General features: G+C 38.1%; 1 protein-coding gene and 1 long non-coding RNA gene across 3 annotated transcripts in view; one reads left to right on the forward strand and one right to left on the reverse strand.

Annotated features, from left to right (window-relative positions):
• The window catches only part of LOC119540944, a 122,108-nt gene that overhangs the window by 92,058 nt on the left and 15,455 nt on the right, over positions 1 to 14,595 (forward strand). The window lies entirely within an intron of this gene.
• ACP3 (acid phosphatase 3) overlaps positions 1 to 14,595 on the reverse strand; it is a 57,755-nt gene that overhangs the window by 34,076 nt on the left and 9,084 nt on the right. The window contains exon 2 of the mRNA XM_037844843.1: positions 1,053 to 1,148. Within this exon, the coding sequence (XP_037700771.1) occupies positions 1,053 to 1,148 (96 nt within the window). The remainder of the gene's footprint in view (positions 1 to 1,052; positions 1,149 to 14,595) is intronic.

Consider the following 14,595-nt stretch of genomic DNA (forward strand, 5'->3'; position numbering starts at 1 on the left):
ATGTTTGAGAAACAGTGCTTTAAGAGAATCTGAGTCAAGGGTCTGCCAGCAGAAGAACCCAGATCCCACAATCCAGAAGAATCTTTTTATCTTACTGGAAAAGCATAACCACTTAGGGACATAGGTACTAAGAAGCAAACCTGAATTTTTGTAACCCTTTTCTCATTCAAAGAGACAGAAGCTAGGTAAGCTATAGTTGAAAGAACTTGGACCTGGGAGCCAGAAGATGCTGTGCTCACATAACTTCTAGCTCAGGTTCCTCCTCTGTGAAAAATTGGGGTTGACTGAGGGCAGTAATTCTCAGCCTTAGGTGCATTAATGTCACCTAATATCAACTGAACAACCAAGGAGCTTCTGAAAATCCTAATGCCGGGACCACACATTAGACCAATTCAATAAGATCTCAGGCAGGTATCAATATTTTTCATAGCTCTCCAGGTAATTCCAATGTTTAGCCAAGAAGAATACCCATTAGTTTTGGAGATGACTAACTCAACGTTCTATGACATTATCTTAAAGTATTTAAATAGTGCTTTGTTCAGGACAGAAGCAAAGCACTTGGTCTTGGGGCTCCAAATAGAAGATCCACTTACTCTTACAAGTGAAGGGGGTGGAGTGGTGAGGAGGGAACAGTGTCTACAGACACCTTCTTTCCCAGCTTTACCATCTGTTTACCTGCTCTTTAGGAAGGATGAATCCCTGTGTTTGATCACTTATCAAAAAAGGCTCAATCCCAATATACTCAGCTGACAAGAAACAGATTTCTGATATTAGCACTTCCAAATATACCATGTATTCCCCAGTCTATCGATTTGGTTTATGGAGTACAAGACAATTTTTTGCTTTCTCAGGTGAAACCTCAAAAACTCGGGGTTTGGCTTGTAAGCACCACTTGGTTCCCTTCAGCATCTTTAAATTCATATATTCTTCTGTTGTCCATGCACATGTCTTAGGCTTTAACAAAGCAACAGGGTAAAAATATAAAATAGATAATTCTATATACATTTCCCCTTGAGGCTCATCAACAACCTTTAGCTGGAAATCTGACCAACCTGGGTGAGCTGGCCAAATCCTTGTGGCCATGAGGATTCCTTAATGGGATCATTGGGAAAGGTTTCAATTGGACTTCGGTCTCCATGCCGAAAAACCTGAAAAGAGATGGAAGATAGTAATGCTGTAAATTTCACTTGGGTATTTTGCTTCTGCTAATCATAAAAGATTTTTTTCGAAACAGTGGCTTTCAACTTTGGCTGCCTATTGGAATCACCTGGGAGTTTAAAAAATTCTGAGGACTGAGCCCCAATCCCAGTGATTTTTGTTTAGTCAGGGTTGGGGCCAGAGCATCAGGATTTTTAAAATCTCTCCAGATAAATCTAACGTTAAGAACCATTGTTCTAGGCTCATTAACACTTTTTCTGTGTTTTAAGTAATGTGAGAATCAAGATGATGAGCCCATCAGAAGACAGGCATTACATACACACAGACTGATTTGTACATCAATTAGGACAAGGAAAAACCCAAACTTAGCAAAATCACTTTATTACAGACCAACTGTGATGAGAAGCATGCCTCATTTAATTATAGTTACAATAATAATGGTTTTAAAATGTTTTACATATAATAAAAATGGTGGTTTTTAAATGCAAGTATCTTACCTTAAAGAAAGATATGATTTAGTGACCATTTTGAGTTTGTAGGGGGTTGAGGTGAAGGATATATGGATGGGGAGATTGGAAAAGCTAATTCTAATACTTTAAGAACATCCTTTTGAATGTGCAGGCCTGTCATGTTATTATTTCAATTTTACACAAATGGAAATCATATAATATGTAGTACTTTGTGTCTGGTTTCTCTCACTTAGCATAATGGCTTTTTTAATTACTGTTTTTTTTTTTTAATTAGAGAAGTTTTAGGTTTACATAAAAGTCATGTAAAAAATACAACATTCCCATATACCCCCTATTGTTAACACTTTGCATTGGTGTTGTATCTTTGTTACAATTGATGAAAGAATATTAAAATGTTAACTATAGTTCATAGTTAACATTAAGTGTATTTTTCCCCATATACCACCCTATTATTAACACCTTGAAATAGTGATGTACATTTGTTACAATTCATGAAAGAAAGTTCATATTTTGTTCGATTAAACATAGTCATCATTCACAACAAGGTTCATTGTGTCATACAGTCCTATACTTTATCTTTTAACTTTCCTTTAGTAACATACACAACCCAAAACTTCCCCTTTCAAACACATTCATAAACATAATTCAGCACTGTTAATTATACTCACACAATGTGCTACTATCACACTATCAATTTCCAAATATTTATAATCAACTTAAATAGAAATTCCACACAAATTCACCATCAGCTTCCCATTCTCTACCTCCATTCTATTTCCTGGTAACCTATATTCTAGATTTCAACTCTATGTGTTTGCTTATTCTAATTTGTTCATATCAGTGAGATCACACAATATGTATCCTTTTGTGTCTGGCTTATTTCACTCAATATAATGTCCTAGGGTTCATCTGTGTTGTCACACTCACCAGGAGTTCATTCCTTCTTACAGCTGAATAATATTTCATTGTACGTATATAACACATTTTGTTTATCCATCCATTGGTTGATGGACAGTTGGGTTGCTTCCATCTTTTGGCAATTGTGAATAATGCCAATATGAACATCAGTGTGCAAATGTCTGTTTGAGTCCCTGTTCTCAGCTCTTCTGTTTATATACCTAGTGGTGGGATTGCTGGATCATATGACAATTCTATACTTAGTCTCCTGAGGAACTGCCAAATTGTCTTCCACAGTGGATGCACAATTTTACATTCCCACCGGCAGTGAATGAGTGCTCCTATTTCTCCAAATACTATCCAACACTTGTAGTTTTCTTTTTTTTAATAGTGGCCAGTCTAGTAGGTGTGAAATGACATTCATTGTGGTTTTGATTTACATTTCCCTGATGGCTAATGATGATGAGCATCTCTGCATATGCCTTTTGGCCATGTGTATTTCCTCATTGGAAAATGTCTACTCAAGGCTTTTGCCCATTTTTTAATTGGGTTGTTTGTCTTTTTATTGTAAAGTTATAGGATTTCTTTATGTATTTCGGATATTAAACTCTTATTAGATACGTGGTTTCCAAACATTTTCTCCCATTGAATGGGTTGCCTTTTCACTTTCTTAACAAAGTCCTTTGAAGTACAAAAGTTTTTAATTTTAAGGAGGTCCCATTTATCTATTTTTTCATTTGAAGCTTGTGCTTTGGGTGTAAAGTCTAAGAAACCATTGCCTATCACAAGATCTTGAAATTGCTTCCCTACATTTTTTTCTAGGAGTTTTATGGTCCTGGCTCTTATATTTAGGTCTTTGATCCATTTTGAGTTAACTTTTGTATGAGGTGTGAGATAGGGGTCCTCTTTCATTCTTTTGCATACGGATATCCAGTTTTTCCAGTGCCATTTGTTGAAGAGACTATTCTGTCCCAGTTGAGTGGGCTTGGCAGCCTTGTCAAATATTAATTGACCATAAATGTGAAGGTCTACTTTTGAACTCTCAATTTGAGTCCATTGGTCAATGTATCTATCTTTATGCCAGTACCATGCTGTTTTGACCACTGTAGATTCGTAATATACTTCAAAGTCAGAAAGCATGAGTCCTCCAACTTGGTTCTTCTTTTTCCAGATGCTTTTGACTATTTGAGGCCCCTTACTCTTCCCAATAATTTTGATAATTGGCTTTTCCATTTCTGCAAAGTAGGCTGTTGGAAATTTGATTGGGATTGCATTGAATCTCTGAATCAATTTGGGTCTTCTGATCCATGAACAAAGAAAGTCCTTCTATTTATTTAGGTCTTCTTTGATGTCTTTTAGCAATGTTTTGTAGTTTTTTGTGTATAAGTCCTTTACTTCCTTGGTTAAATTTATTCCTAGATGTTTGATCCTTTTAGTTGCTATTGTAAATGGATTTTTTTCTTGATTTCCTCCTCAGATTGCTCACTACAAATGTATAGAAACACCACTGATTTTGACATGTTGATCTTTGTCTTAGTTTGCTAAATTTGCCAAAATGCAATACGCCAGAAATGTATTGGTTTTTTTTTTTTTTTTTTTTTTTTTTTAATCATCATTTTATTGAGATATATTCACATGCCACGCAGTCATACAAAACAAATTGTACTTTCGATTGTTTACAGTACCATTACATAGTTGTACATTCATCACCTAAATCAATCCCTGACACCTTCATTAGCACACACACAAAAATAACAAGAATAATAATTAGAGTGAAAAAGAGCAATTGAAGTAAAAAAGAACACTGGGTACCTTTGTCTGTTTGTTTCCTTCCCCTACTTTTCTACACATCCATCCATAAACTAGACAAAGTGGTGTTTGGTCCTTATGGCTTTCCCAATCCCATTGTCACCCCTCATAAGCTACATTTTTATACAACTGTCTTCGAGATTCATGGGTTCTGGGTTGTAGTTTGATAGTTTCAGGTATCCACCACCAGCTACCCCAATTCTTTAGAACCTAAAAAGGGTTGTCTAAAGTGTGCATAAGAGTGCCCACCAGAGTGACCTCTCGGCTCCTTTTGGAATCTCTCTGCCACTGAAGCTTATTTCATTTCCTTTCACATCCCCCTTTTGGTCAAGAAGATGTTCTCCGTCCCACGGTGCCAGGTCTACATTCCTCCCTGGGAGTCATATTCCACGTTGCCAGGGAGATTCACTTCCCTGGGTGTCTGGTCCCACGTAGGGGGGGAGGGCAGTGATTTCACCTTTCAAGTTGGCTTAGCCAGAGAGAGAGGGCCACATATGAGCAACAAAGAGGCATTCAGGAGGAGACTCTTAGGCACAAATATAGGGAGGCCTAGCCTCTCCTTTGCAGCAACCGTCTTCCCAAGGGTAAAACTTATGGTAGAGGGCTCAACCCATCAAACCACCAGTCCCCTATGTCTGTGGTCATGTTAGCAACCATGGTGGTGGGGTAGGCGAATACCCCTGCATTCTCCACAGGCTCCTCAAGGGGGCACTACATCTTTTTTTTTTTTTTTTTTTTTTTAACTTTCCCTTCTTTTTTCAAATCACCTGTATGAAAAAAAAAGTTAAAAAGAAAACAAACATACAATAAAAGAGCATTTCAAAGAGACCATAGCAAGGGAGTAAGAAAAAGACAACTAACCTAAGATAACTGCTTAACTTCCAACATGTTCCTACTTTACCCCAAGAAAGTTACATAATATAGCAACATTTCAGTGAACTTGTTCCTACTACAACCATCAGAAATTAACAGACCATAGTCATTTCTGGGCATCCCCAGAACGTTAAATAGCTTATCTGTTCTTCCTGGATTATTGTTCCCCCTTCCTTAATTGCTCTCTACTGCTAGTTCCCCTACATTCTACATTATAAACCATTTGTTTTACATTTTTCAAAGTTCACATTAGTGGTAGCATATAATATTTCTCTTTTTGTGCCTGGCTTATTTCGCTCAGCATTATGTCTTCAAGGTTCATCCATGTTGTCATATGTTTCACCAGATCGTTCCTTCTTACTGCCGCGTAGTATTCCATCGTGTGTATATACCACATTTTATTTATCCACTCATCTGTTGAAGGACATTTGGGTTGTTTCCATCTCTTGGCAATTGTGAATAATGCTGCTATGAACATTGGCGTGCAGATATCTGTTCGTGTCACTGCTTTCCGATCTTCCGGGTATATACCGAGGAGTGCAATCGCTGGATCGAATGGTAGCTCTATATCTAGTTTTCTAAGGAACTGCCAGACTGACTTCCAGAGTGGCTGAACCATTATACAGTCCCACCAACAATGAATAAGAGTTCCAATTTCTCCACATCCCCTCCAGCATTTGTAGTTTCCTGTTTGTTTAATGGCAGCCATTCTAACCGGTGTTAGATGGTATCTCATTGTGGTCTTAATTTGCATCTCTCTAATAGCTAGTGAAGCTGAACATTTTTTCATGTGTTTCTTGGTCATTTGTATTTCCTCTTCAGAGAACTGTCTTTTCATATCTTTTGCCCATTTTATAATTGGGCTGTCTGTACTATTGTCATTGAGTTGTAGGATTTCTTTGTATATGCAAGATATCAGTCTTTTGTCAGATACATGGTTTCCAAAAATTTTTTCCCATTGAGTTGGCTGCCTCTTTACCTTTTTGAGAAATTCCTTTGAGGTGCAGAAACTTCTAAGCTTGAGGAGTTCCCATTTATCTATTTTCTCTTTTGTTGCTTGTGCTTTGGGTGTAAAGTCTAGGAAGTGGCCTCCTAATACAAGGTCTTGAAGATGTTTTCCTACATTATCTTCTAGGAGTTTTATGGTACTTTCTTTTATATTGAGATCTTTGGTCCATTTTGAGTTAATTTTTGTGTAGGGGGTGAGGTAGGGGTCCTCTTTCATTCTTTTGGATATGGATATCCAACTCTCCCAGCCCCATTTGTTGAAAAGACCATTATGGCTCAGTTCGGTGACTTTGGGGGCCTTATCAAAGATCAGTCGGCCATAGATCTGAGGGTCTATCTCTGAATTCTCAATTCGATTCCATTGATCTATATGTCTATCTTTGTGCCAGTACCATGCTGTCTTGGCAACTGTGGCTTTATAATAAGCTTCAAAGTCAGGGAGTGTAAGTCCTCCCACTTGGTTTTTCTTTTTTAGAGTGTCTTTAGCAATTCGAGGCATCTTCCCTTTCCAAATAAATTTGATAACTAGCTTTTCCAAGTCTGCAAAGTAGGTTGTTGGAATTTTGATTGGGATTGCATTGAATCTGTAGATGAGTTTGGGTAGAATTGACATCTTAATGACATTTAGCCTTCCTATCCATGAACATGGAATATTTTTCCATCTTTTAAGGTCCCCTTCTATTTCTTTTAGTAGAGTTATGTAGTTTTCTTTGTATAGGTCTTTTACATCTTTGGTTAAGTTGATTCCTAGGTACTTGATTTTTTTAGTTGCTATTGAAAATGGTATCTTTTTCTTGAGTGTCTCTTCAGTTTGTTCATTTCTAGCATATAGAAACATTACTGACTTATGTGCATTAATCTTGTATCCCGCTACTTTGCTAAATTTGTTTATTAGCTCTAGTAGGTGTATCGTTGATTTCTCAGGGTTTTCTAGATATAAGATCATATCATCTGCAAACAATGACAGTTTTACTTCTTCTTTTCCAATTTGGATGCCTTTTATTTCTTTGTCTTGCCGGATTGCCCTGGCTAGCACTTCCAGCACAATGTTGAATAACAGTGGTGACAGCGGGCATCCTTGTCTTGTTCCTGATCTTAGAGGGAAGGCTTTCAGTCTCTCACCATTGAGTACTATGCTGGCTGTGGGTTTTTCATATATGCTCTTTATCATGTTGAGGAAGTTTCCTTCAATTCCTACCTTTTGAAGTGTTTTTATCAAAAAGGGATGTTGGATTTTGTCAAATGCTTTTTCAGCATCTATTGAGATGATCAATTGATTTTTCCCTTTCGAGTTTTTAATGTGTTGTAATACATTGATTGTTTTTCTGATGTTGAACCATCCTTGCATGCCTGGAATGAACCCCACTTGGTCATGGTGTATGATTTTTTTAATGTGTCTTTGGATTCGATTTGCAAGTATTTTGTTGAGGATTTTTGCATCTATATTCATTAGGGAGATTGGCCGGTAGTTTTCCTTTTTTGTAGCATCTTTGCCTGGTTTTGGTATTAGATTGATGTTAGCTTCATAAAATGAGTTAGGTAGTGTTCCATTTTTTTCAATGTTTTGAAAGAGTTTGAGTAAGATTGGTGTCAGTTCTTTCTGGAAAGTTTGGTAGAATTCCCCTGTGAAGCCATCTGGCCCTGGGCATTTATTTGTGGGAAGATTTTTGATGACTGATTGGATCTCTTTGCTTGTGATGGGTTGGTTGAGGTCTTCTATTTCTTCTCTGGTCAGTCTAGGTTGTTCATATGTTTCCAGGAAATTGTCCATTTCTTCTACATTATCCAGTTTGTTGCCATACAGTTGTTCATAATATCCTCTTATAGTTTTTTTAATTTCTTCAGGATCTGCAGTTATGTCACCTTTTTCATTCATTATTTTGTTTATATGGGTCTTCTCTCTTTTTGATTTTGTCAGTCTAGCTAGGGGCTTGTCAATCTTGTTGATCTTCTCAAAGAACCAACTTTTGGTGATATTTATCCTTTCTATTGTTTTTTTGTTCTCTATGTCATTTATTTCTGCTTTAATCCTTGTTATTTCTTTTCTTCTACTTGGTTTAGGATTGGTTTGCTGTTCATTTTCTAGCTTCTTCAGTTGATCCATTAGTTCTTTGATTTTGGCTCTTTCTTCCTTTTTAATATATGCGTTTAGTGCTATAAATTTCCCCCTTAGCACTGCTTTTGCTGCATCCCATAGGTTTTGGTATGTTGTGTTCTCATTTTCATTCGTCTCTATATATTTAGCAATTTCTCTTGCTATTTCTTCTTTAACCCACTGATTGTTTAGGAGTGTGTTGTTTAACCTCCAGGTATTTGTGAATTTTCTAAGTCTCTGATGGTTATTGACTTCTAATTGTATTCCATTGTGGTCAGAGAATGTGCTTTGAATAATTTCAATCTTTTTAAATTTATTGAGGCTTGTTTTATGTCCCAGCATATGATCTATTCTGGAGAAAGTTCCGTGAGCACTAGAAAAGTATGTGTATCCTGGTGATTTGGGATGTAATGTCCTGTAGATGTCTGTTAAATCTAATTCATTTATCAGATTGTTTAGGTTTTCAATTTCCTTATTGGTCTTCTGTCTGGTTGATCTATCTATAGGAGAGAGTGATGTGTTGAAGTCTCCCACAATTATTGTGGAAACATCAATTGCTTCCTTTAGTTTTGCCAATGTTTCTCTCATGTATTTTGTGGCACCTTGATTGGGTGCATAGACATTTACGATTGTTATTTCTTCTTGCTGAATTGCCCCTTTTATTAGTATGTAGTGGCCTTCTTTGTCTCTCAAAACATCCCTGCATTTGAAGTCTATTTTATCTGAGATTAATATTGCTACACCTGCTTTCTTTTGGCTGTAGCTTGCATGAAATATTTTTTTCCATCCTTTCACTTTCAATTTCTTTGTGTCCCTGTGTCTAAGATGAGTCTCTTGTATGCAACATATTGATGGTTCATTTTTTTTGATCCATTCTGCGAATCTATATCTTTTAATTGGGGAGTTTAATCCATTTACATTCAACGTTAAAACCGTGAAGGCATTTCTTGAATCGGCCATCTTATCCTTTGGATTATGTTTGCCATATTTTTCCCTCTCTCTATTAATATCCTTTATTGTACTCATACCGAATCTCTTTAGTACTGAACCTTTCTCCAAGTCTCTCTGTCCTGTCTTTGTTTCTCTGTCTGTAGGGCTCCCTTTAGTATCTCCAGTAGGGCAGGTCTCTTATTAGCAAATTCTCTCAGCATTTCTTTGTCTGTGAAAAATTTAAGCTGTCCCTCAAATTTGAAGGAGAGCTTTGCTGGATAAAGTATTCTTGGCTGGAAATTCCTCTCTCTCAGAATTTTAAATATATCGTGCCATTGCCTTCTCGCCTCCATGGTGGCTGCTGAGTAGTCACTACTTAGTCTTATGCTGTTTCCTTTGTATGTGGTGAATTGCTTTTCTCTTGCTGCTTTCAGAACTTGCTCCTTCTCTTCTATGTTTGACAGTGTGATCAGTATATGTCTCGGAGTGGGTTTTTTTGGATTTATTCTATTTGGAGTTCGCTGAGCATTTATGATTTGTGTATTTATGTTGTTTAGAAGATTTGGGAAGTTTTCCCCAACAATTTCTTTGAATACTCTTCCTAGACCTTTACCCTTTTCTTCCCCTTCTGGGACACCAATGAGTCTTATATTCGGACGTTTCATATTATCTATCATATCCCTGAGGTCCATTTCGAGTTTTTTCAATTTTTTTCCCCATTCTTTCTTTTATGCTTTCATTTTCCATTCTGTCATCTTCCAGGTCACTGATTCGTTGTTCAACTTCCTCTAGTCTTGTACTATGAGTGTCCAGAATCTTTTTAATTTGGTCAACAGTTTCTTTAATTTCCATAAGATCATCCATTTTTTTATTTAGTCTTGCAATGTCTTCTTTATGCTCTTCTAGGGTCTTCTTGATTTCCTTCATATCCCGTACTAGGGTCTCATTGTTCATCTTTAGTTCTTTGAGTAGCTGCTCTAGGTGTGTCTCTTCTGGTCTTTTGATTTGGGTGCTTGGGCTTGGGTTATCCATATCGTCTGGTTTTTTCATATGCTTTATAATTTTCTGTTGTTTTTGGCCTCGTGGCATTTGCTGTCCTTGATAGGGGTCTTTTAGGGTTTGTAGACCAGTTGAAGTCCTTATCTCTAATTTATCAGATCTACAGCTTCGTGGAGTACACTTTCTCTAACTAACCAGCAGGTGGCGTCCACGAGCCACCTGTTCTCCACAAGCCAGATCTCCCCTGCTTAGCCTTTTTGGTGAGTGGGGGAGTGAGTCTTGTGGGGCCCAATTGGTGTCCCAAGCTTGCGTGTGTAGTTGGTGTTGCCTGCCCTGTATGTGGGGCGTGTTTCTGGGCAGTCGGGGAGGGGGGGTGGCCCTAACAATCAAATCTCCCTGATGATCCTAGAGTTTTAAAGCTACTGCAATAGTCTAATCCTTCAGTTCAGTCCTGCCACAGTTTGTCTCTGCCACTGACCCACAAGTCTTTGGTATTGGCGTATGGCTCCTGAGACTTGCAAGTGGGCCCCTCTTCCAGGCTGTGCACCCCGGGTCCTCTGTTGAGGGATGACTGTGCTATGTCACAGGTGAGTGCCGTCCCCCCAGGGCAGTTCTGGGCTGCTGGGCTGTGTTGGGAGGCTCCCAGTCTGCTCAAATGATGGCTGAATGGGGCTCTGTTAATTCACACTGCTCCCCCTTCCCAGCTCTGGGACATTCAGCTGAGGTTGCAGGGAAGGCTAATGTCCACGCCCAGTTTTGTGGTGTGTGCCTGTTATTTGAAGCACTTCCGTCACACTGGGTTGTCTGGGGCAGCTCTGGGCTATGGGGCTGGCGATGGGCAGGAGTGTTTCCTGTCCACCAGGATGGTGGCTGTGAGCGGACACCCCCCTTTTCTTGGGAAGTTGTGTTGTTTAGTGAATTTTCTCAGCCACTGGATTATTGCCTTTTGTCTCAGAGCTCTCTTAGTTCTGCTCTTGACTTGACGTGCCCAAATTTCAATTCTTTGAAGCTTTCTGTATTGAGCTTGTTAGAGTAATTGTTTTAGAAAAAGCAAAAAGGATTTAAAAAAAAAAAAAAAAAAAAAAAAAAAACGGCCCTCCTCAGAGATCTAATGGGTTATTGAAATGCTAATAGACAAAGCAACCAGGGCCATTAAGGAAAGGTGCCCTGGGCAGAGAGATCAGCCTTGCTTCGGGATTTGCATATGCGCCTCAAGGCCTGATCTCCGCCCTTCCCCTTTCTGTGTTCACCAGAACTCCAAAAATCCTCTGCTTTTACTTTGGAGCTTCTCGTGTTGTTTTCCTTCTATGCCCGTCTCCTCTCTGCTGGGCTGGCTGCTCTCAGAGTCTCTGGTGTCTGGCCTCAGTCTATCTATGGTTGGAGTTTGAATCAGTAGAATGAGTTTCCGATGAGAGCAGCCACTGCAATTCTCCCTTCTCCTTCCTGGAGCTGACAGCCCCTCCTCCCCCGGGACTGAGCCTGGCAGGGAGGGGCGCGGGTCCCCTGGCCGCAAAAACTTACAGATTTCGCTGATCTCAGCAGTTCCACGTTTTCATGAGTGTTGTATGAAGTATGCCCAAAGACAGATTGCTCTGTGGTGTCCAGTCCACGCAGTTCCTGGCTTTTTACCTACTTTCCTGGAGGAGTAACTAAAACATACAGCTCACCAGTCTGCCATCTTGCCCCGCCTCTGTATTGGTTTTTACAATGTCGATTTGTTAATTTACAAGTTTACAATTCTCAGGCCATGAGAATGTCCAAATCAAGGCATTATCAAGATGATACCTGGACTCTGAAGACAGGCTGCCACCTTCCTCAGCTCCTCTGTCCCATGGCAAAGCACATAGTGAGTCTGCTGGTCTCTCCCTTCTCTTCTGAGTTTCATTGCTTTAAGCTCTGCATTCTCTGTCTGGGGCTTTCTTTCTCAGCTTCTACATCTTTTTCTCTCTTTGTTTCTCTTTCTTTCTGTTTCTCATCTTCTTATAAAGGAATCCAGTAAGAGGATTAAGACACATCTGGGGCATGCCTCACCTGAAAACCTAATCAAAAGGCCCACCCACAGTAGGTCTACACTCACAGGAATGATTAGCTTTAAGAACATGCTCTTTTCTGGGGTCCATAAAATCTCCAAACCATCATAATCTTGTATCGTGCTACTTTGCTGAATTCATTTATCAGCTCTAGTAGCTTTGTTGTAGATTTTTCTGGACTTTCTATATATAGGATCATGTTATCTGCAAATAGTGAAAGTTTTACTTCTTCCTTTCCAATTTGGATGCCTTTTATTTCTTTTTCCTTGCTTAACTGCTCTAGCTAGAACTTCCAGTACAATCTTGAATAACAGTGGTAACAGTGGGTATCCTTGTCTTGTTCCAGATCCTAGAGGGAAAGTTTTCAGTCTTTCACCACTAAGTATGATGTTAGCTGTGGGTTTTTCATATACACCTTTTATCATTTTGAGGAAGTTTCCTTCTATTCCTATCTTTTGAAGTGTTTTTATCAAAAAAGGATGCTGGCTTTTGTCAAATGCCTTTTCTACATCAATCATGATGATGACAAGGTTTTTTCCCTTTGCTTTGTTAATGTGGTATATTACGTTAATCAATTTTCTTGTTTTGAACCACCCTTGCATACCTGGAATAAAACCCACTTGATCATGGTATAATTCTTTTAATGTGATGTTGGATTCAGTTTGCAAGTATTTTGTTGAAGATTTTTGCATCTATTTTCATTAGAGAAATTGGTCTGTAATTTTCTTTTCTTGTAATATCTTTATCAGGTTTTGGTATTAGGGTGACGTTGGCTTCATAGAATGAGTTAGGTAGTGTTCCTTCCTCTTCAATTTTTTTAAAGAGCTTGAGCAGGAATAGTATTAATTCTTGGAATGCTTGGTAGAATTCACCTGTGAAGCCATCTGATCCTGGGCTTTTCTTTGTTAGGAGATTTTTGCTGACTGATTCAATCTCTTTAATTGTAATTGGTCTGTTGAGGTCTTCTATTTCTTCTAGAGTCAGTGTAGATTGTTCACGTGCTTCTAGGAATTTGCTCATTTCATTTAAGTTGTCTAATTTGTTGGCATAGAGTTGTTCATAGTTCCCTTCCATGATCATTTTTATTTCTGTGGGATCAGCAGTAAATGCTCATTTCTGGTTTTATTTGTATCTTCTCACTTTTATTCTTTGTCAGTCAAGCTAAGGGTTGTCAATTTTATTGCTCCAAAAAAAAAAAAAACAGCTTTTGGTTTTGTTAATATTATTGTTTTTTTCATTCCCAACATTTATTTCTGCTCTAAGTTTTGTTATTTCTTTCCTTCTGCTCTCTTTGGAATTAGCTTGCTGTTCTTTTTCTAATTCCTCCAGGTGTGCAGTAAGGTCTTTGATTTTAGCTCTTTTCTTCCTTTTTAATGTAGGCATTAAGGGTTATAAATTTCCCTCTCAGGACTGCCTTCACTCCATCCCATAAGTTTTGATATGTTGTGTTCTTATTTTCATTCATTTTGAGATACTTTCTGATTTCTTTTGCAATTTCTTCTTTGACCCACTGATTGCTTAAGATTGTATTGTTTAAGCTAAATGTATTTGTGAATTTTCTAGTTTTCCACTTGTTATTGATTTCCAGCTTCATTCCATTGTGGTCAGAGAATGTGCTGTATATAATTTCAATATTTTTATATTTATTGAGACTTGTTTTGTGACCAACATGTAGTCTCTCCTGGAAAATGATCCATGAGCACTAGAGAAGAAAGTATTTCCTACTACTGTTGTGGGGTGCAATGTTCTGTATATGTCTGTCAGGTCTAGTTCATTTATCATATTATCCAAGTTTTTTGTTTCCTTATTGATCCTCCCCTAGATGTTCTACCTACTGATGAGAGTGGTGTATTGAAGTCTCCAACTATCATTATAGAGATGTCTATTCCTCCCTTCAGTTTTGCCAGTGTTTCCTTCTTATTTTGAAGCACCATGGTTAGGTGCATAAATATTTATGATTGTTATTTCTTCTTGGTGTATTGCCCCTTATATTAATAGTGTCCTTCTTTGCCTCATAAAAATTTTTCATTTTAAGTCTATTGTGTCCAATGTTAGTATAGCATTCCAGCTCTTTTTTGGTTACTGTTTGCATGGAATATCTTTTTCCACTCTTTCACTTTCTGTCTATTTGTACCTTTGGGTGTAAGATGAGTCTCTTGTAGACTGAATAGATCGATCATACTGTTTTTATCCATTCTTCCAGGATGGGTCTTTTGATTGGGGAGTTTAATCCATTAGCATTCAATGTTACTACTGTAATGGCAGTGCTTACTTCCACTTTTTTATCCTTTGACTTTTATATGTCATATCTTCTTTTTGTCTTTCT

Source organism: Choloepus didactylus, chromosome 1 (assembly GCF_015220235.1).
Source record: "Choloepus didactylus isolate mChoDid1 chromosome 1, mChoDid1.pri, whole genome shotgun sequence".
Lineage (NCBI taxonomy): Eukaryota > Metazoa > Chordata > Mammalia > Pilosa > Megalonychidae > Choloepus > Choloepus didactylus.